We start from the raw sequence: 23,512 nt of genomic DNA, 5'->3' as shown, positions 1-23,512 counted from the left end.
ATATAGAAATACCTCAAATCCCACTCAAACTTAATTCCCAAGGTTTTACAATCACACTACAATGGTTTTAGATGAGAAAGATTAGAGCTTTAATCTAATTCTACCCATATACCCCCTTCATAAAAAAAAAAAAACTAGGGTTTTCATGTCTAGAACGTGTTCTTGAACACTTCATGAGTCATTCATGGATTCTAATCCCATAGGATAACTTACACTAGTCTAAACCATTTCAATAAAAAAGTCAAGTATTATACCTTTTTGAAGGAATCTCAAATGCCCCCAAGCATCCCTTCTTCTTCTCTTTCTTGGGTTTCAAGAATCTAGGGTTTTCTAAAGATGAATTAGTGCTAATTCTTGTTTCGTTGATATAGTTTAATCATAAGATGATTAGAAACTCACCTTGTAAGGTTTGGAGAAGTTATATGGTCTTTTATCGTCAAAAAGTCCACCAAGAGTGAAGTGGGTTTGGAAATTTCAAGAAAATCATGTTCTTATACAAAAACATTCTGGTTAAGTATGCGACAATGTGTATGCGGTCGCATCTCTAGTTTGCGGCCGCATGCAGGCCGCATTCTGAATGAAAATTCACTCTAGAAACTTTCAAAATTTGGCCAATATGCGACGGCGCATCCTGAATTTGCAGCATCGCATTCTGAGTTTGCGGTCGTATCTCAGCTGGAGTCCCAGACAGGCTTTAGTAAAACGGGTATAACTATTTGCTCACAACTGCATTTAAGCTCCACCTTATATCGTTGGAAAGGTATTTCAAAGATCTGAAACTTCTACCAAAGGAAGTATTCCTAAATGCTCAACGGAATTTCACAAAATTGGCCTACGAATCAGACCTACCAAAACTTAGATGAGTTTGAGAACTCTTACGAACTTTACTACTTGGTCTTGATTTTAAATCAACTATTTTCATCCAAACTTATCTTGATAGGACTTCATATGCCTAAAATGTCACATTACTTCTCATTTAATACATTCACACCTAACTAGGATTTACGGAGTGTTACATTATCCCCCCCTCAAGATCATTCGTCCCCGAATGAAAGTCATAGCTTAAGATATTCACTAAGCCTCAAGCTATATCAAACAAACTTAGTTAATACTCTAACAATAACCATATGGTCCTCACATGGAACTCCTTACAACTACTCCAAACAAGCCTATGCATGAAATATGGGATTTACACTTTTAGCCTCAACCATCACAAACATTTGACAATCAGAAGATTCAATACATACCTGGAATAGGAAACAAGTGAGGGTATCTCTTCTTCATGTCCTCATCCACTTCCCAAGTCGCTTCTTCGGTATTATGGTTTCGCCACAGGACTTTAACTGAAGCTATATCTTTTGTTCTCAACCTCCTAATTTGTCGATCCAAGATCTGTACCGGTTCTTCTTCATAAGACAACCCTTTATTGATTTCAATCTCTTCATGAGTCAAGACATGATAAGGATCAGGTTTATACAACCTCAACATCGAAATGTGAAACACAGGATGCACCATGGTCATCTCAGATGGTAACTTCAACTCATAAGCCACCTTCCCAATTCTCCTAACAATCTCATAAATTCCATCGAAACGAGGACTAAGCTTGCCTTTTCTACCAAATCGCATTAAGTCCCTTCATCAGCGACACTTTCAAGAATACCTTCTCACCAACAGAAAACTCTAGCTCACGACGCCTCATGTCCGTATAAGACTTCTGTAGACTCTAAGTTGTCTTGATTCAATGCACAATGAGGTTCACCTTCTCGATTGCTACGTGAACTGAGTCAAGACCCAACAACTCTAATTCGATGGGTTCAAACCACCTAATTGGAGATCTACAATGCCTCCTATATAGTGCTTCATACAGAGCTATCTGAATACTCGCTTGGTAACTATTATTGTAAGAAAACTCCACAAGAAGTAGATGTTCATCCTAATTACCTCCAAAATCAATTGCCCAAGCCCATAACATGTCTTTTAGAGTTTGTATAGTTCTCTTTGCATGTCCGTCTATCTAAGGATGAAAGGTAGTGCTCAAGTTCACTCGAGTTCCCAAAACCTTCTTGGAACGACTTCCAGAAATGTGCAGTGGATTGAGTATCTCTGTCAAATATTATAGATGTCGGAATCCCATGTAATCTAATGATCTCTTTCAAATACAACTTAGCGTAATGTGCCGCAATATCTGCTGTGTTCATAGGAAGGAAATGAGAAGATTTGGTGAGTCTATCCACGATCACCCAAATAGAATCGAACTTGGTCTTTGTGCGGGGTAAACCCACGACAAAATCCATATTAATTATCTCCCACTTCTATTGGGGAATCTCAATGTTTTGAGCCAATCCACCAGGCCTTTGGTGTTCGGCCTTCACCTGCTGACAGTTCAAACACTTAGTGACAAAGTTAGAGATATCTACCTTCATACTCTTCCACCAATAGTGATTTTTTTTTTTTATAAATCTTGGTGGATCCCGGATGCACAGAATAGTTGGAACGATGAGCTTCCACTATCAGTTCTTGTCGGAGGCCATCAAAATTAGGGATACATAAGTGTCCTTGCAATCACAGAACGTCGTTATCAGCACCAACGATGAATAAAGTGTACTCACCCTTTTCCACCCCGTCTGGTAGCTTCACCAAAAGTCCATCTTCATATTACTTGGACTTAATTCTCTCCACAATATCGGACCGCACTTGCATAATTCCCACTAACTCCCCATTTTCATTTTCATCAAGTCGAACCCCAAGACTAACAAGTCTTTGAATTTCCTTTCCCATCGGCATATCCTGAGCACACAAATATGCTAACATGCCTATAGATTTCGGCTCAAAGCATCAGTAACAACATTCACTTTACCAGGGTGATACAAGATGTTCAAGTCGTAATCTTCAAAAAATCTAACCATCTTCTTTATCTGAGATTCAATTCTCGCTGCTTGAAGATGTATTGCAAGCTCTTGTGATCAGTGAAGCACAGTGCTCACTACACAAGTAATGACGCCAAATCTTTACAGTAAAAATCATAGCAGCCAATTCTAAATCATGAGTTGGATAATTCTTTTCATGCTTCTTCAACTGTCGCGAAGCATAGGGGATCACCTTACCATTCTGCATCAACACAAAACCTAAACCAATCTTAGAATTATTACAATAAACTACATAGCCACCAGACCCTGAAGGTAAAGTCAAAACAGGAGTCGAAGTCAATCTCACCTTAAGCTCTTGAAAGCTCTTTTCACAGGCTTCAGACTACTGAAACTTAGCAGTCTTCAGAGTCAATTTCGTCAATAGTGAGGCTATCAATGAGAAACCTTCCACAAACTTCTGCTAGTAACTTGCCAAACCCAAAAAACTACGAATATTCATCGCACTCGTGGGTCTCGGCCAGTCTTTGATTGCCGAAATTTTATGAGGGTCAACCTTAATACCTTCGCTAGACACCACGTGGCCTAAGAAAGCCACAGAGTTAAGCCAAAACTCACACTTAGAAATTTTTGCATAAAGCTTATTCTCCTCAAACATGTTTAAGGTTATTCTCAAGTGATCTGCATGTTCCTCACAGCTCTTCGAATACACCAAAATATCATTAATAAATACAATAATGAAACGATCAAGAAAAGGTTTGAACACGCATTCATCAGATCCATAAATGCAGCAGGTGCATTAGTCAGACCAAAAGGCATCACCAAAAATTCAAAGTGTCCATAACGAGTACGAAAAGCTATTTTTGGAATATCCTGCTCTTTTATTTTCAGTTGATGATACCCAGGCCTCAAGTAAATCTTTGAAATGAATTTAACACCCTGAATTTGGTCGAACAGATCATCTATCCTAGGCAAAGGTTACTTATTCTTAATGGCCAGCTTATTAAGCTGACGATAATCAACACACATTCTAAGAGATCCATCTTTCTTTCAAACAAACAGGACCGGAGCACCCTAAGGTGAGGTACTTAGTCTAATCAAACCTTTATAGAACAAGTCCTTCAATTGATTTTTTAATTCTCGTAGCTCCACCGGAGCCATATGATATGGTGGAATAGAGATCGGTTGAGTATCGGGAATCACATCAATCCCAAAATCAATAACTCTATTCGGTGGGATACCCGGAAGATCTTCTGGAAACACTTCGGGATATTATTAACTATAGGGACAGATCTGAATTTGGATACTACGGCTTGAGTGTCGTTGACAATAACTAGATGATAAATACACCCTTTCGAGATCAGCTTATGAGCCTTAAGATAAGAAATAAACCAACCTCAAGGCTTAGCAATTTCACCTTTCCACACAATAACTGGTTCATTAGGAAATTCAAAACGAACTAACTTGTGCCGGCAATCCCCGCTTGCATAACACGCGGACAACCAATCCATACCAAAATCTACCATCTCTAGCCTAAATAAGTCAGTTATAGTCTCACGACCTTTAATTACAACTACACAGTTTCTATAAACTCTAGAAGTGATAACGGGAACACCAGCAGGGGTATCCACAGAGAAAGGTTCTAACAATAGTTTGGGCTCTACCCCAAAATCAAGAGAAAAACATGGTGTCACATAAGAGAGATTTGAGCTCGAATCAATTAATGAATACCCATCAAAAGAGCAAATAGTGAGAATACTTGTGACCACAACATCTAAGGCTTTAGCTACCTCTTTATGAGTCAAGCCATACAGTCGAGCTTGTCCCACATTAGCAGTGTTAGAAAAGGCTTTACCTTTTCCGTTACCACGAGCATTAGGAGCGTTATTAGCATTATCAACAGGTTGATTTTTAGCAGTAGCAGGAGCAAATGAATTATTTCTCTGGCTAAAAGAGTTCGCCATTTCACGAAGCCACTTCCTACAATCCTTCTTGATATGACCCTTTATTCCACAATTGTGACAAATACGATCCTTCCAACCGGATGAATGTTGGCTATTACACTGCTAGAATCTACTCTAATTATTTTTTCTCTAACCCTGTCTAGCAGACAGAACACTAGCACTGGAATAAGTACCAAACTGAGCAGGTGCAGATTCTTTGCCCTCTATTATACGAACCACTAAAACCACCATCAGATCGGGCCTTCTTATTTTGTTCCCTCTCTAACCTCTCTTTACCCTTCCAATTCTCTTGTTGTTTGGCGAACCCAACCAAGGATAAAAATGTACAAGTAGGAGACATAGCAGCACACGTAGACTTAATACGTTGCACCAAACCACGCACAAATCGGCTCAATTTGTGTTTTTCAGTTGGAATCACAAATATTGCATACCTTGCCAGACGAGTAAACTTCAAACTATAGTCACGAACAGACATAGTGCCCTACTCAAGCTTCTCAAATTTAGTAGCCATAGCAAACCACTTCTCGCTAGACAAGAATCTCTCCATAAATGCTTCCTCGAACTCAGCCCAAGTAGGAGCCGGAGCATTACTACACCGCTCTGCCTCCCATAATTCAAACCAAGCATGAGCAGCATCTTTTAGCTGGTAGGACGTGAATTCCACGGCTTTAGAACCATGGGCACTCATTGCTTACAGAGCCTTGAAAGTACCATCCATAAAGTATTGAGGATCATCATCTTCCCAGGAAACTAAAGCACTTGGGCAGATTCAGCCCCAAAAAATGCTTAAGTCTTCCTCCACCACCAAGTGTCGGATCCGCAGCCCTACGTTGTTGTTGGGCTGGGAGAAGGGTGGTAAGCATCTGGATAGCATTCTGCAACGATCCATTATCAGTTACGCCTATAGCCGAAGCAGGTGGTGCTGGCAGTAGTGCTTGGTTTCCATTGTTGTTCTCAACCTCAACATTGGCCTCAATAGTGGTGCGGTTAGTGACACTAGCGGCTCGCCCGCCAGATGTTGAATCAGAAGCACCATTTCTTCCTTGATTAGTAGCTCCAGCACGAGTTATAGCCATTTCTGCGAGGCACGAGTTAACGAACACGTCAGAATGATCCTAACGGAAGTTCAAGCTCTATAGCACAATCTGGAATAAAGAAGAATGAGAAACACTTGAAAATGCCCTGGAAGTCTTTCGATCATACAGGTGATTAGGCTCCACAAGGAAGACTCCACTAGACACAGCTCTGTTGACACTTAATTTTTGACCTCCCATAATTTATTTTTATTGCTCAAAGTACTTGAATATTAAATGGGATAATATATGTTTTAAAAATCAAGATGGTTTTACTAATTTCAACGGGGAAATAGGGTAAAATAACTATTTATTTAATTGTTCAAATTATCAGAAATTAATCAGCAAATATTTACGCCATTTTAATTCAAGGAAATTGATTGATTGAAATAAATAATCATTTTTTGCCCCCAAAATTTTAATTTCTGCATACTCTATTTTATATGGACAATTATAAAATTAATTATAATTTAGATAATTAATTATTGTTATATTTGTAAATTACTTAGTATATGTCCAATTATGACTGCAATTGAAATAATCAATTAGTTAGTCAAATAGGACCTTAATTGAAATAACAAAATTCATGTTTTAATTCAATTAAGGCCATACTTTTAAATCCAATACATTTTTGTGAAAATCAGTTATGTTTTTAAATTAATTGATTGTTTAATTTTAATTAAAATAAATCAACCCCTTTATTTCATTTTATATTTACCTACTCATCAGTTTGCATTTTTGTCCCTTATATATATATATATATATATATATATATATATATATATATATATTATGTGTGTGTGTGTGTGCAAGGTCAGGCCACCTTTTTTTTTATGGACCGAGTCTAGCCCAACAAGACCAGACCCCGCCCATCGATCAATTAAAGAGGGCAAAGCCCTTTCCTTTTTCATTTCTCAGCCAAACAGGCCCATCTCCTCCTCCCCCCCTCCCCTTTCTCTTCATAACCCTAGCGCCGCCATGGAGGCGGTGGACCTGCGACTGAGTCTCCTTTTCATTTGTGGCAAGATTTCAGACGTACTATGCTTTATCAAGTCTGGTATGGCCGTTTTGAGTAATGCATTTAATGTTTTGCATATTTGCAATCACATGTTGTCCAAACACGGTATATTTCACCTTTTTTGTTTTGTTTTTAGTCGATCCAACTGCACAAAATCTGTGAATCTTTAATTACTTTTGGTTGTTTGTGAATTTGAATCTTGGGTTGCTATTAGTTCATGAGGAACTGATAAGATCGATATTTTAGGGGTTAAATCTGACTTTTCATCTGTGTATTCACTTTCTTAGCCGTTGATTTGATTTATGATGGCTTGTTATTGTTAAAATCTGAAGAGTTCCACATCGTTTGGACTTAGGGTTTTATAATTTAGGGGTTCTATTTGTAGAACCCCAACTTTTCAAACGGGAGAGGACTTTTATTCATAGATAGAGATATATTCATGAAAAAAAAGGACTTGATTCTCTAGTTTTGGCAACTTTGCTTTGAAACTGTGATCTTGAGTCCTAAGTTAAAAATTTTGAGTCTCTTCTTTGTTTTGTGGCTGAGTTGTGAGGTGAAAAAAGAGTTAAAAACTTCCAATTTCAAATACTCGACTAGGGATGCACATCAAATAGGTAATCTATTTATTTATTTATTTATTTATTATATTTTTCAGTCATTTACATTTCAGTTGTTTGTATGAGTTGGCATTTGATGTTTGTGGTTGTTTAGAATGTCTTTAGTCTTGTAATGATAGTTTGTTGTAGTTTAATACTGTTTCACCTGGTTTTGTGGTTATTTTGCCTGTGTACACTTACTTGTTGACTATGTAGGCCTTAGGAGCTTCCTAATGAGTCATTTCATTAGATTATGAATCACTAATCACTAATTTATGAAGAAAATATGTTTTAGTCATTATCTTGAAGTCATCTTGTTAAACTATGGTCTTTCTTGGTCTGAGATGTGATCTGTGTTGTTCAAAACTGTTTCGTCATGAGTTTATTGAGTCTAAAGTTCTTAACTTGGTTTAGTTTATTTAGTTCTAAGTTAATCATGAATGACAAAGCTCAAAACCTGTTTAATTATGTCCTATTTACCTTTGTATCCTGTTGATGAACTGTCTAAACATATTAGACATATATATGCCCTTTGATTAAGAAGTGATGACTTGAGTTATAATCTGCTTGTCCCCTTTTTATGAAATAAGTTTGTTTGGATAAGATTCAACCTTGAAAATTGTAGCATTTAACTAAGTCTAAATCACCTACTATTAAATTAAGCAGCATGCCTTGATTAGTCTGTTAAACACCTTAGCTTGTGGATTCTGTTGGCTTTAAATGTAACTAAGTATGACATTGTTTATGGTGTTGAACCTGAATTACTTTTTAGTTCATAAGCTTGAGAAGTACATATCATTTGAGTCTAAAAAGGAGAAAGGTTTGGTACTGTCACATGATATTAAGTAAGGATGAGGTTTATTACCTAACTAAATAATTAAAAGGGGTAGTAGATAGGCTTGAATATATGATGGATTCAAAGTTATTGGTCATACCATGTTTAAAGTTCATCACCTTATTTGATTGTTATGAGTCTCATTTAATAGGTTTGGAGTATTTTATCATGTTTAAGAACTGGTCATGTCTGATGTTTGATTCACCTTAGCTCCTGAATAGTTGTTATGTCTTTTTTCTTGTCTGAATCCAGTTTTTGTGCTCTTTGTCTGATTCACTCAACATTTTAAAGATAAATGAATATGCAATGTTTTTCAGATTAAGTCCTATTTTTCAAAAAGGGGGTTTGAAGACTAATACAGAACTTTGTTTAAAAAACTAAAATCATGTTGTTCTTTTTTTTGGAACACTGCTTAAGATGAAGTATTTAATCTTAGCTTATCTAGCCATTTCTTCTTTCACTTTGCCTTGTGCTTGTTTGCATTCTTTTTTTACAAGTCTTAAAAAGGAAGAGGGGTTTTGGATTGAAGTTGATCTGTCTGGATTTTCAAAATATGCTTCAGATTCTGGTTTGTTTCTTTGTGTTAAGAATTTGTGTTTTGGCACAAGTGTGTGCTAGTCCTTTACAAAGGATAATTAGATGGATATCAGGGCAGTCCACTTAAGTACATTAAGGCTTATTAAGTAAATATAACAGTTCTACTTTCTCATGTTGACAAATGGAAGATTGATTTTAAAAGAACTTGGCCTTTATTGAAAATGAACAAATTCTGGGGATTACAACTTATTTGATGATCTGTGTGTGACACCTCATGGCCATTAATTGTTTCTCTTTGAAGATTAATCATTCATTACTTAAATTCACTTGTATGTTTTATGGTGTTTGTTTGGAGAATGCCTCTTTGAATTAGTTAAGTGCTGATACTATTGGACATATTGGTTCTGTATTCATAATTGTGGTTCATCTTCTGCTTTTGACTTGACCGAGTAATAGAAATACTTAAACCTTGCATAGGTCCTGTTTCAACTTAATAGGATATAATAATCACTACAAGAAATCTGCCTTATTGTGGCGACGCAAATCGCCACAAAATCCCCATAAGTCGCCACTAAAAACCTATAGCAGCGACTTTCCTCCGTTGGTAGTAGTTCCATAACTAAAGGTTTTTTGTGACGACAATAGGTAGTCGCCACAATAAGAAGATATTTGTAGCGACATATATTGCCACAAAAGGTAAGTAAGCATGCCACAAAAAATATTCTACAACACAGATATTGGCTTGGTCGCCACTGAATAAAAGCTTTAGTGGCGCCTCTGTCGCCACAATAACAAATGAACTATCGGCAAAAACTTTTATATCGCTACTAAAAAGTGATATTTGTAGCGACTTTGGTCGCCACAAAACTCAGTAGACTATCAATGGCAAGTTTGTCCTCGCTACTAAATATTACTACTAGTAGCGACGCTTGTCGTCACAAACTGAATGTACTATCAGTGGCAGATTTAATCTTGCTACTAAAAAGTTACTTTTAGGAGCGAGGACAGTCGCCACAAAAACTACTAACATTTGTGGCAACATTTATCTTGTTGCTGAAAAACAACTTTTAGCAACAATAAAAATAGCCAAAAACAATTAAATCATGAAGATTTACTATAGACAATTGAATTGTCTAAAATTAATATACTGCTACTAAAAGTATTCAATAACAAATAACAAACAACAAAAGCATTCCCAAGCCGAATATTATAAATACTTTCATTACTTAAAAGTCAACTGCATATATATTACGTACATATATATAGTACTTCGGTTCATTGTGTGCATATACATATGATTCAAAAGCAAAAACTTCCATTGTATGCATATTACATATGATCAAAAACTTCCGTTGTATGCATATTACATATGATCCAAAAGCAAAAACTTCCATTGTATGCATATTACATATGATCAAAAACTTCCATTGCACGCCTTGAAGGTCCTCTTTGGGCAGCCCCATTGCTTAAGAACCTTGTCCCTGCTATTAAAAAAAACACGGGATCACTTTGAAAGTTCTCATAATCCAACACTAATAATAAACTAGAGCACATAAGAATCTAAAATTCAATGACATAATAGTTCCAACACTTTATAAAGATAAAGGTTCATACTTCATCTACTTTACCAAAACTGTACCATGTTGTAACTCAGTTCCAAGGAAAGCAAATCCAAGAAATATGTATAAGATAATATGAGCCAAATTGAAAAAGTATTTAGGCCTAACTATAGTGTAACATAATCCCAACAGATACCATCGTGGCAATATATTTTTTATCATATCTTTAATATCCATGCAATACTCATCAAAATTTAAAATTTAGTATCAAATATCATGATTGAGTTACAAAATCTAAACCTGCACATATACATCAGTTCCTACTAGTGGTGTACATAGGACGGGTCTATCAGTTCCCAAAATTGCTATGAGATCAAGTTGGTATGCTTCTTCTTTCCATCAATTTCACCACTTAAATTTAAGGTAATTTCTAAAAAATATGGCAAGGGTAATTGCTAGAAAATAACCTCAACTAGTAGCAATCGCTAGAGAAATTCCACACTTAAATCTAGGGGTGGGCGTTCGGTTCTTCGGTTCGGTTTTCTCATACATCGGTTTGACTATTTCGGGTTCGGTGTTTTGAACGTGGACACCAAACACCGAACCAAACTAGTTCGGTTCGGTTCTTTCGGTTTCGGTTTTTTGAAGTTTGGTTCGGTTCGGTTTCGGTTTTTTCAATTCGGTGTTTTCAATTCAGGCTTTCAGCACCACAGTTTCAGCAGCTGCAGCGCAGTTGAAACTGTGGCAGCAACAGCACAGTTACTCAGCTGTCTGAGCAGTCAGCATTCATTTTTTAACAAAATGCAGTCATTTCAGTGCAAGAACAACACCAAACTTACTCAAGTTTCAGCCAACATAATACACCAGCAGAACGATCAGAAAGGCTCAGCAGCTATCAAAACAACAACCTTGTCTAGTGTAGTATTTGTTTAAACACAGAAGCCTTGATCAGGTATAGTAACCTGTTCATTTTTATGCAATGACTTAAGCCAACAGAGCCTAGCTGCAGCTCAATCACACACACGCGTGAGAGTCAGCATGGCATCTGTGTGTTCTTTGAACCAAAGCTGCAACTCAATCACACAAAGTGTGAGAGTCAGCTTCTATCATGGCATATAGGAATGCTCTTTAAAGAAGGCAGCAAACTGATGATCAGCAACACATTCAAAATGAACCAGATTATCCTAGGAAAACAGCAACCACAAACAACATCTATGTATAGCGTTGGGATGGGGTTACAAATGCCAGAATCAGTCATGCCTCAAGATGCAGTAGCATTAGCAGTTATGTATAGCAAAGAACACCTTTTCTCCTGGTGCAGCCAAGCATGAAGCCACAAATTGGCTCAAAATGCCACAAAGATGGCTCAGAACATAGCTAATATCTTCTTTCTTCATAAATTCAGTTATTAGCTGTTTCCAGTTAAATCCAACCCATTGCAAGAGCATTAGAGACAAATTAGAATATGGCAAAACTACAAACTACATTACCGAAGACTGCCAAGATGATGGGAAATATGGTTTGTTAGGTCGAAAAGACTGCCAGGATGATGGATAATGATTTATACAATCATTTACAAATATATTGTATGGAGAACCTCATGGTTGGACTATGAAGACTGTTTTTTCATGATCAGGGGCAAAATGGGAAATATGGTTTTTGGGTGGGAAACGCTTGACGTGAAGATACAGATTGATGGAACCATTCATTTACAACTGTTATGGGTGGATAATCGGATTTTAGGTATAGGGGAGATGATGTGTTGCAGAGGTGGAGTTGATTGCTGGTATAGTACTGATGGAAAACAGCACTGCCATGTGCAGCAGTTGGTAAGCAGCAGCTGAGTGACAAATTTTACACAATCTGGTGTACTTTGAAGAAATTTTCAAGTACACCAGGAGAGTAAACAGTCATGATGAGGTGCAAACAATGCTGTTTACAACAGTCAGGAAATATAGCTGGTAGCTGTACACAGATACTGATGATAGAAGCATCATAAATGCAGCACCTATTGTTGTTGGTGTGAACCAGGAGGGAGTACACGGATTGCAGTACAGCTGGTGTTTATGCAAGAAGAAATACAAAACCAACAATTTGTTTATGCAGTAACAGCTGGTGTTTATGCAAAAAAAAAAAAAACAGCTGGTGTTTATGCAAAAAAAAAAAAAAAAGACCACCTATGATAGAGGCAGGTTGTGTCAAAGGGTGTGCAGGCCTGGAGGTTGGACTGATAGAGGACTGGTTGTGTTGCAAGGATTTGTGTAACAGGTAGGGGAGTTAGAATAGGGCAGCAGCAGCAGGTTCTACTAATGCTGGCCTCTATCAGACAAGCATCAGAGGAGCAGCCTGGTGCCGACACTTTGTAGCCTTGGTTGTTGCTGTTGGTACACAAATTGTTTGCCACAAGGTGTGCATAAAGGCAGCATTTGTTGCTGCTGGTGTAAAAAAAAAAATTAACGGAACACAGGAAAAACTGCTCCCTCTTTTAATAAACCAACACATTAAACGATCGGAAAGGACAAGAAGAAGGAACGTTACTTCTAAAATCAGCAACTTGAAATTGTAACAGAACTTTAGTAGCAACGAAATACAAAATTCTGCTAGAAAATCAGATTTAGAGGAACTAGCCAACAACTTATATGGAGCAAGACACAAAATAATTTTCAAAAGTAAGAAAGAAGAATTGTCAAGGAAAGGAGAAAAATTGTTAAGAAGGAGCAAGAGCAAGTACCTGTAGAATTCTAGTCATGAAAGCAGCCATTTGGTCTTGGATCATCTTGTCAAATTCTCCTCTCATGTGTGCACGCTCCTCTTCCAATTTTTTTTGCAAATCTTCTTCCATCTCCCTTTTTAAGTGGATAGCCATCTGTTCATTTTCTTCTTGCAACTTTCGGTTCAGTTCTTCTTGGAACTTCCGGTCCATATCAGCTTGCATCTCTTGACGCATAATTTCCATCGCAGAAGACACGCTAGCTTCTATGTTTGCCTGCTGCATTTGAGTCTTTCTGGGAGGCTTCTTTCCATATCCAAAACCACAAACATAGCCTGATCTCTGACCAAGAATGGATGAATACATCTCTTCTCTAGTCATGGGATGCTCAACCTCTTCAGATTGTTGTTCAACAACAAGTTGCTGAAGCTGGACCTACATTCATGCATAATCATTTACACCAAGACATAATAAACATATGAAAGTAGCAAGTAATATGATGGAAAGATAATAAGGCAGTGATTTTAGGGAGTTACATGAATTTGTTGGGATTTTGAATCCAACCACACCCGTTCTCCGTTAACATTCTTATGTGTATGTTGGATCTCCCACACTTTATCTAGTGTGTCCTTTTCTCCAGAAACAGGATCTCTCCACAATATAGTTTTATAGGGAAAATTTATAAGCAGATAAATATATAAATAACAAAGCATTATATGTTATAATAGGGGAACAATAGTATTTTCACCGTAGATTCTTCTACTTCTGCAAAAGACCTTGTACCACAAGCATGCTTAGTTATTTGCTTTGCCCTATTTCTTTTGTTTCTCTCACTGACAACCTGCAATAAGTCAAGAGTTCAGGATAACTTTATTCAAAGAGTAAACACACTTTGTATTTCCTAACTTCCAAAATACTGGTTATTAAGTTACCTTGAATTCCTCACTTCCAAAATACTTTACTAGGTATTTCCAGTCCTCCAACTAAACATCCTCAGGTCGATGAGACAATCTGTCTTCATCAGTAGAATAACGGAGGTAATCAGTGTGCAATCGAGCTTTCCATGCTCTAAAAAGCCTTTGCATACTACTTATCACAAAGCCTTGCAACTTATGCTCTCGCAGCCCGCCACAAACTTCAAATTTGTTCTGAACATATTGTAACATTATATTTGATATAATAATCATATGAATAAATCATGAATCTAAAGGAAATATAATATTGACAGTAATTTGTTACCTTGACCTATAACCACATTGCTTCTCCGTATTTCAAAACAATCTTTTGCCATTTTCCCTCTTGGAACGAGATATAGGTCCTCATGATCAAACCAGAGTAATTAACAATATCTCTAGCCCCGGAACCCACAACTCTATCAATGTCATCTGGAATCATTATTGTGATTTTTCCTCCATACTTAGTTTTTATATCTACTGTTTTAGATTTATATTTTCCCCTTCCTCTCTTTTTATTGATGCGAGAAACTGCAAAGCAAAAACAAATATATCATCACTACTGATTTTAATATATATCAGCTACAAAGAGTCTTAACTAACAAAGAGAGTGAATTTATCCGGCAGCTCTGGCCGGAATTTCAATAGATATGGGGGAATATAAGATTTTCTACAATGCAGATTTTAAATCATATGACATTACAGGGAGACATTCAGGTTCTGAAGTATGGTTCGACTGGTTCAAGCGTAGCAGACATTTAATGAGAAAAGTTACTATTAGCATTAGTGTCATGAAATGGTTGGTGGTTTCCTTCAATACGACATTAGAAGAAAAGAGAAAGATAGTAAAGAGATGGCATACGAAGGAAGAACCTTGACAGTCGAAGTTAGACTTAGTACATATTTAGTTAATAACCGATTTTAACGAGACACTCGAAGAGGAAGGACTTCTACTGATCCCAGATCAAAACCAATCCCCGACCTTGAAATTCCTAATAGACCTGCAGGACAACGACCTGAAACTGCTCCTCAACCTGAACCAAATAATTTTCATAATCATGGAGGATTTGGTCATATGGGAGGATTGGGAGGATTTTTTTCCCACAGCAACTGCAAGATTCGGTTACTCAGCTTCCAGTTTCATGGATTTCCTGGTCCGACAGCGTATCCTACCACATCAAATTACCCTTTTGGATATACTCCTGCATATCACGGGCCACATGTTCGTAATGCTCAAGACACAGCCCAAGTACAAGAAGATAGCAATCTCAAGTTTATGTTCTTACTTGTTGGTTTTCTTGTGCTCATTTATTTGTTGGGGTAAAGAATGGATTCAGTCTTGGCCTGATGCTAATGTGGCTGTCAGATTTTGTGCATGTGTATATGTCAACTCTGCACTCACTTTGAAGTTTCTTCTAACTTTGGTGATCTGTAGATGCTGGTACTTTGTTAATTTAATGTAACCAATTTATTTTTTTGTGAAATATGTACATTTTGAATACTTAATTTGGTTCTAGCTCGTTTCTGCATTCCCTTTGGGTAAGAAAACCAAATAACACATGCTCTTGATGGTTTGTAATGCTTTTCAGTTATGTGCTTTTGGATCCAAGAAATGAGGACAGAAAAATAAAGGTTCACGACAAGATGTTCCGAATTCAGACGAAAGGTAAAAGGTTGACAGTTAAGAATCCAAAGAATGCTCTGCTGGTCTCAGAGAAACCTTATAAAAAACACAAACCACGAAAATTTACCAAGTCATTCTCAAAATAAACGGTTTCTTTAATCTTAGCGAGATTTTTCTCTCCAAGCAAACCAAGTTCTTAGGCAAAGATTGTAACATTATCAATTTAAGAAACAAATCAAACAAAAATGAACAACCCCACCTTAGAGCGACCAAATTTACGTCTACATTCATATCCAAGAATCACCCTGAAAAAATAATCCCATAGAGCAACAAAACAATTCAAGATCAGAAAATTTAAGGGATAATTCTGAGAAGAAATAAGCATTTGAAAAGGATCAGGAAAATAAGTCTACCCCATAATAATTGTTATGTGATGATGAATGTCTTTGTTCATGGGAAAATATAAAACCCTGAGAGAAACCACGCATGTATGTATGTGTCTTAAACCTCCAGTTCTTTATACAGTTACTGGCTCTAACGGTTAAAGCCCGTAGATGCACTTGCCATTAATCAAAGGTCATTCTCCAAGCCCCCTCTACCCTAAAGGAGGATTTACAATAGGTCATTCTCCTTTTACGAAGGACTATAACAGAGAACTAACCTGCACCATTTTTAGCCTCTGGAGAGGGGCATGCATTTTCTTCTAGATTCCTTGATGATTGTGTCTCTGGAGATGTTCTTTGGAGAGGGTTACATGATATTTGTCCGGACTGTAGAGTTCCTTGACTTGGGTTACTTGATTGTCCTATCTCCAAAGGTACCTCGTTAATCTCTATTGATTGTATTTGTGGTTGAGGCGTCGTTCCAGAATTTCCACGTCCTCGAAAATTGCCACGTCCACAGCCTGTCCCGCCTCTCCCGCTTTTACCTCGTCTAGTTCCTCTCATTTCCTGCAACATCAGATTAAAAAAGGATAAGTATCACAATCAGAAATTAAAGATGATAAAATATATATTTATATGTTGGAGAAAATATCAATTCATTAAGCAAAATATTAAATCAATCATTTATAAAAATGTGGGACATTTTGCTCACAACTGTACCTTCATTGATGAAAATGTTAACAGTAAACCACTAGTTTTACTTAAACACTGATTCTATCTATAAAGAGAACTAATAAGAACAAAAATACAAAGAACTTCTATAAAAGTAAAGCTACAAACATCTTGGTTTTTAGTTTCATGTCAGCCTAATAAGAACAAAAATACAGAGAACTTCTCAAAACAAGATGTAGTCATCTATATCATCAGTTTTTGCTTCTTTATCTTCAAGAGGATGTATCACTGTCCTCTCCATCATTATCATCAAGTAACTCTTCTTCGTCTTCTTCATTCTCGGATACATCTATATCATTGTCATTAATGAAATCATCTTCCTCATTTCCTTGGTCATTGGTACGCAAAACAGTTTGTGGTTCAATATCATCCCTATGTAAAGACACCTCAATCTCAGTTTCTTGGTCATTGGTACGCAAAATATTACATTCAACATCCTCTTGTTGATAAACTTCTTCGTTAAGTAAGGCTTCATCTTCAACTTCAGGAATATTGAAAAGGTCGCGAGGATTTGTCTTTACAACAACAAGCAAATCTTTATTGACCATGTCATTCAAGTAAAAGACTTGCTCGGACTGAGACGCCAACACAAATGGCTCATTTGTATTCAAGGCACAATGAGTATTCACACTTGTAAAACCATATTTGTCAATCTTATATCCTCTTCCTAGGCGAGCCACATCACACCAATGACACTTGAATAGGTAAACTTTCCTGTTCCCCACATAAGACAACTCATAAATGTCCTCTAATACACCATAATACTCCTTATTAGGGTCTGAATCATCTCCTCTAACAAGAACTCCACTGTTTTGTGTTTTTCTCACAAGCTCTTTTGTTTGAAATCTAAATCCATTCACCATAAATGTTGAATATCGATGAACCAATGGGTCAGGACTGACAGCTAAGCTTATGAGATCATCATTTGCGCATCCTTGTGCAGATAACACAAATATCTACAGAAACAAACAACACTATTATGACCAATATAACACCTTGGGATAATTACACTAATGGTAAAAGTGTCATCTAAGTAAACACCTACACATGCACGAAACCAATCAAGAAACTTATTGTTATGCATCCTATGAGCTCTCATTGATCCTTGACTTTCAATCTCTCTCGTGTATTCCCTACATTTTGTGTTAATGAAGATTAATTGAATTGTCTCAATGTGAAATTATCTTGGAATAAATAAGAGACTTACTCCAAGAATTGCGACACCTCTTCACAATTTTGAAGCACATACATGCATGCTTGGTTGAACTCATCATGAGGTAGCTTCTTGCTATATGTAGCAGCACCTTTTGGTTGCCCACTGTTTTTAAAGAAGGACATCTCACCTTTTGACCTAGATCCATCGTCATTTCTAGTTGGTTTATTGAACTTGGTTGAGATATTCTTTAAATATCGTGAGCAAAATGTGAGGCTTTCCTCTGCCAAATAACCTTCTGCAATTGAACCTTCTGGACGACCTAGGTTGCGTACATATGACTTAAGTGTTCGCAAATACCTATATATAGATTTCTGATTAATATAATTATAGAATATGATATTCTAAATATGTGGCATTTATATTATAGAAAGACACGTTACCTCTCAATAGGGTACATATCCCGATATTGAACTGGTCCACCAAGCTTTGCCTCTATTGCCAAGTGAATTGTCAAATGAATCATGACATCAAAGAACACCGGAAGAAAAACCATTTGAAGTTTGCACAATATGATAGGAATTTCAGCCTCTAGGATATCAAGATCTTCAATTGTCAAGCACTTAGAGTATAGATTCTTGAAAAATTTGGCTAAGGCTATAATTGGTTCACAGACTTCCTTAGGCAACAAACCATGTATAGCTACTGGAAAAATGCCTTGTAATAATACATGATGATTGTGACACTTCAATCCATGTATCTTTTTCTCAAGTATGTTAACACACCTTGAAATGTTTGATGAAAAGGCATCTGGAACCTTCAAATTAGCTAAGAAATCACATACCTTCAACTTCTCTTGTATGGACAATGCATAGCATGCCGCCGGTAACAAAATATTGTCCCCATCCTCAATTGGATGCAATCCTTGCCTGATTCCAAGGTCCACCAAATCATATCTACTTTTCAACGTGTCCTTTGTCTTTCCAACCATATTCATCACAGTTGATAAAATATTATCGGACACATTTCTTTCTATATGCATCACATCAAGGTTATGTCGCAACATAAGATTCTTCCAATAAGGCAATTGAAAAAAGATACTTTTCTTCCTCCAATTATAGGCATTGTTAGAAACATTACGCTTTCGCTTTTGCACTTTACCATAAGTCACATTGCCCAAATCTTGTAATTGCATAAGTGCTCCATCACCTGTTAAAGGGCTAGGTGCAGCCCCCATTTCCACTTTCCCATCAAATAACACCCTGTTTCTACGCCATGGATGGTTTATGGGAAGGAAGCGACGATGACCCATATAACATAACTTATTATGTAAGGAAACTGATTGTGTGTCTTTATGGAAACAAGGGCATGCAAGCTTGCCTTTGGTTGACCATCCTGAAAGGTTCCCATATGCAGGAAAGTCATTAATCGTCCACAGGAGAGCCACACGCATAAGAAAATTAGATTTTGAGTGTGCATCATAAGTCTCCACCCCGTCCCATAGTTCTTTCAACTCTTCAATCATTGGTTGTAAGTATACATCAATATCATTGCCTGGACACTTAGGGCCTGGAATAAGAAGTGTCATCATGAAATATGGATTTTTCATGCAATCCCATGGTGGAAAATTATATGTAACTAGTACGACAGGCCAAATACTATGATTGGAACTCATATTCCCATAAGGTTGGAACCCATCACTTGCTAAACCTAATCTAACATTTCTTAACTCAGTTGAAAAAGTAGGATGGCGCTCATTGAAAGATTTCCATTCTATTGAGTCGGATGGATGCCGCAAGACACCATCATCAATATTTTCTTCCTTGTGCCACCTCATCTTCTTTGCCGTCTCTTTTTCCATGTATAATCGCTGAAGCCTTGGTTTGATTGGAAAATGTCGCAATACTTTATGAGCTACTTTCTTGCCTTTGTGTCCTTCTGACTTCCATCTAGACTTACCACACTTCGGACATGATTGGGCATTGACATAATCGTGCCAATATAAAATACAATCATTCTGACATGCATCTATTTTGGTGTACCCCAAGCCTAGGTCACAAAGAACTTTCTTCGCTTCATAAAAAGATTTGGGTACAAATGACCCCTCAGGAAGAACTTCTTTAAAGAAGCTCAACAACTCATCCATTGATTTGTTGCTCCAATGGTTAAGACACTTCAAGTGAAGTAATTTAACAACAAAAGACAACTTTGAGACTTTTGTGCAACCAGGATAAAGTTCTGTTTGAGCATTTTCTAACAATTTGTAGAACTTTGTTGCATGCATATTTGGCTCTTCATTGCCCTCAGAAGAATTAGTATTATCCTCCACATTCATATATCCGCAAGCATCGTGAATCATTTCAGTAATATTATCCTCTTCAATGCTATCATCTTCGACTTCATCATCAACTCTAACTAACACTTCTCCATGCAAGTCCCACACTTTATAAGAATCCCAGAAGCCCTTGTTCAACAAGTCTCCTCTTACATTAATCCTTAGCTTGAACACGGTGTTCATACACCCTTTACAAGGACATCGAATAATAGTGCTCACCCCGGGTTGACTGAATGCCCAATTAAGAAAGCTTTCTACTCCACCTCTATACCTTTGGTCAACTCTATTCCTAATATTCAACCAACTTTTATCCATTTCCTATTTTTCAACAAAAAAAGGAATAAATTAATTAATTAATTAGATTTTTCATAATGATAAACAGTGGAAAAGTCTAAGAAGAGGCCTATGCAAAGGCGTCAGCATGAATAAGTCAATATAAACTTCATATTTAAAAAACTAATATATTCATAACTAAAACATACTCTACTTTATATGAGAGGTGCATTCCAATTATCAGAAGAATAATTGTGATTAATATAATTTACGAGGAATATGATCAATAAATCATGCAGTAGACAATATACAACAACCACTAGTATAACTCCAAGTGCAGCCAATGTTTTCTTTAAAGGAAAACAACATGTACCAAACATGGTGGCCATTTAAACCACAGGTATGGCAAGCCTATCGAATGTAGTATCTATTATTTTTACAGAACAAAACCAGCAGGCAGCTAATTGCCCCTCAAAGTGTAGCATTTGTTTTTATCAAAGTAGCAATAGTTCATAGCAAACAACAAAGAGCCACAGTTCATAGTAGACTAGCTGAACCTTTCAAAAAGGCACAAGTTATTATGCTCAAATGGTAATTAAAATGCAGCAAGAATCTCCAGGTTCAGCAGTTCACAACAGTAGCAGCAAGGCAAAAGCTATGCAAGTGACAATCTTATCCCAAACGAGTGTCAACAATAGAGGACTTGCCCAGCTTGCTTGTAACAAAAAACATGGCAGCAGTTAGAATCTCAGAGTGCAACACCTATTTAATAACAGTTTCAAGATCCTAGGTGCAACCATCTAATTGCAGTAGTTTAGAGCAACATGACAGCAGGCAGGGTGATGGAAAAAGTTTTTGAGTAAGAAAGACAATGCAGAACTACTTTGATCAGGACTTGGATATCATCACATGTAAAAACACAAAGAGGCAGTTTCTTAGAGAAAAAACAAACTTTCAAACGAGATACATGTTTTATCTTTTCAAGCCTCATGCCAACAGTATCTACCAGTATTCAAAGTGAAATTATGCAAACACAGTTGGTCTTCTACAACTAGGAGGGTTTTTAAATTTTTTCACTAAATGCAAAAGGAAAATGCTTATACCAAATCTTATTACCTCCAAGGAAATGACCAAATTAGATTCGCTTAGATCTCACTAAAAAGTGTTCTTTAGGACATGCTTCATCAATACTAAATTCTATCTCTAAAAACCAAAACCGTTGTTTCGAGCTTGTTTAATGTACAAGAAGAATCGGAAATCAATACTTAGTTTTTGAACAAAATCACGGCATTACTTCAGCGTATACAACATTTAATAAACTGTCAACCGCAAACTCATCTGATGCACCACAAATCGAGTTATAACGTCCATATTATCTAATAAGCTGTGAGAATGAGATTATTTGATCTTTCAGATCATGTAAAAGTATCAGTACATTGTTTAAACATCAGGGAGTCTCTTGACAAGGCAGTATCACATGAATACAGCCTTTTCGAAACTCAATACGATTTAATCAATAAATAGTTTGATGCATATGCAACTTCGGGATATTTGAAAATATAAATAAGGACATTAACTGCTTTATCAACATTTAAAAATGAAGGGGAAATGCAGCGATTCGTGTTTGCCTTCATATTTACTAACTTACACATACACACACAAAAAATCCAAAGAGTAGAGTATATTGGGCTGAAGTAAATAAAGCAGCAAAGGAAACTACCTTTACCAATCTCTCTTTTAAGAAAAAAAAGTACATGTTCTGCATATTAAATACTTCAATAAATTTCTTATAACTCAATACTTGAAAACCAATAGAATACATCTTCAAAGCTAAAAACCCAGATAAATTTAATCTAAAAGAAGCTCTTTTCTCTGCATAAATCACTACATTCAAAATACCCAATGTAATATGAACATCCAATCACAATAATAACATCAAAAGGCCTAGAATTTCAAAAAGAAACTTCCAGCTTACCCATTGAAAGAGATAACTCAAAAATGACTATCAAGATCGAGAATCGACAAAATATGAAAAATAAAAATAGGGATAAACATGAATGGTACCTTCAAAACTTTGAACAACTTCAAAACTCCAAACAACTTCAAACACTTGCAGCTTCAAACTTCTAACTTTTAACTTTCTTCTGATTTAGATAACTCGATTCCTATAGATTTTCGAATGGGTTAAAGAAATGGAGGTGAAATTTGCCAAAAATATGTACCATAGAAAAGGAATTTGAGCACGTACCTGATGGAGTCACAATTTTTACTTAGGGCTTTTGGGTCTCTAAAATATGGTCACATTTTGTGGTATTAGCATACAGATTTAAGAGATTTGAGCGAATTGAGTAGTGAAAATTTGAAGAATTTTCAACTGAGAAGGAGAAAACCTTTGTACAGATATGGAGGAATAAACAAGAAAGACGACTATAAGCTGTTGCTTTCTACTTTTCACTTTCTTTCTATTTTAAAATTAAATTAGACTATTTGCAGCGACCAGGTCGCCACAAAAGATATTCAGGGGTGACTATTTACAAGTTGCCACTAAAAAAATGAAGGCAAAATTTTGATATTAGCGGGAATGGAAAATTACAGAATTAGGGACAACTATTAATGGCGACCTATTATAGCTCGCCACTAAATATTTAGCTTCTGCAGCGACATTATTTGTCGCCACTGAATATGTAACTATTGTGGCAGCTAATACTGTCGCCACTAGATGTCGCCACAATAAATCTTGTTTCTTGTAGTGAATGTATCTAAATCTGTTAAAATTCCTGCCTAGACATATGAATTAGGTGGATGTTTTTTTTTGATGCCCTTTACACACTTCATTTCCCAAAGTACTGTGAGCCTAACACATAAGTGGAGAGGAAAAACAACACTTGGGGATGAAGCTCAAA

The 23,512-nt window shown here is 36.6% G+C and overlaps 3 protein-coding genes across 4 annotated transcripts; all 3 read right to left on the bottom strand.

The window, feature by feature from the left end:
- Positions 1–1,236: 1,236 nt before the first annotated feature.
- Positions 1,237–1,626, bottom strand: LOC132601806 (uncharacterized). Its single transcript, XM_060314869.1, has one exon. The coding sequence runs from the start codon at positions 1,624–1,626 to the stop codon at positions 1,237–1,239; it is 390 nt and encodes a 129-aa protein (XP_060170852.1).
- Positions 1,627–10,094: 8,468 nt separating this feature from the next.
- Positions 10,095–22,988, bottom strand: LOC132602474 (uncharacterized). 2 transcript variants are annotated; one of them, XM_060315314.1, is made up of 8 exons: positions 22,858–22,988; positions 22,674–22,774; positions 16,395–16,683; positions 14,396–14,640; positions 14,089–14,304; positions 13,693–13,997; positions 13,178–13,591; positions 10,095–10,371 (listed from the first exon to the last, which is right to left on the bottom strand). In XM_060315314.1, exons 6-8 carry the CDS (start codon positions 13,867–13,869, stop codon positions 10,354–10,356), a joined length of 609 nt encoding a protein of 202 aa, XP_060171297.1. In that variant the 5' UTR covers positions 13,870–13,997; positions 14,089–14,304; positions 14,396–14,640; positions 16,395–16,683; positions 22,674–22,774; positions 22,858–22,988; the 3' UTR covers positions 10,095–10,353. The 2 variants fall into 2 exon arrangements, with proteins under 2 accessions (XP_060171297.1, XP_060171298.1); XM_060315315.1 differs by having other exon boundaries at positions 10,095–10,368.
- On the bottom strand, positions 17,061–20,651 carry LOC132601805 (uncharacterized). The gene is made up of 4 exons (XM_060314868.1): positions 18,445–20,651; positions 18,098–18,361; positions 17,894–17,981; positions 17,061–17,804 (listed from the first exon to the last, which is right to left on the bottom strand). Exons 1-4 carry the CDS (start codon positions 20,649–20,651, stop codon positions 17,061–17,063), a joined length of 3,303 nt encoding a protein of 1,100 aa, XP_060170851.1.
- Positions 22,989–23,512: the final 524 nt, after the last annotated feature.

This window comes from Lycium barbarum, chromosome 7 (genome assembly GCF_019175385.1).
Source record: "Lycium barbarum isolate Lr01 chromosome 7, ASM1917538v2, whole genome shotgun sequence".
NCBI classification, from domain to species: domain Eukaryota; kingdom Viridiplantae; phylum Streptophyta; class Magnoliopsida; order Solanales; family Solanaceae; genus Lycium; species Lycium barbarum.
The sequence above is the reverse complement of the archived record's forward strand: the minus strand, read 5'-3'. Positions and strand labels throughout refer to the sequence as shown.

Bases quoted from the DNA above. Each gene is read 5' to 3' on its own strand.
- LOC132601806 (XM_060314869.1), bottom strand. From the start codon at position 1,626: ATGCGATTTGGTAGAAAAGGCAAGCTTAGTCCTCGTTTCGATGGAATT.
- LOC132602474 (XM_060315314.1), bottom strand. From the start codon at position 13,869: ATGCTTTGTTATTTATATATTTATCTGCTTATAAATTTTCCCTATAAA. The intron at 13,592-13,692 runs GTAACTCCCTAA...GCATGAATGTAG, and splicing joins CAAAATCCCAACAAATTCAT to GTCCAGCTTCAGCAACTTGT.
- LOC132601805 (XM_060314868.1), bottom strand. From the start codon at position 20,651: ATGGATAAAAGTTGGTTGAATATTAGGAATAGAGTTGACCAAAGGTAT. The intron at 17,982-18,097 runs GTATGTGCTTCA...CACAAAATGTAG, and splicing joins GAGTTCAACCAAGCATGCAT to GGAATACACGAGAGAGATTG. The intron at 17,805-17,893 runs GTAGGTGTTTAC...TTGTTTCTGTAG, and splicing joins TTGATTGGTTTCGTGCATGT to ATATTTGTGTTATCTGCACA.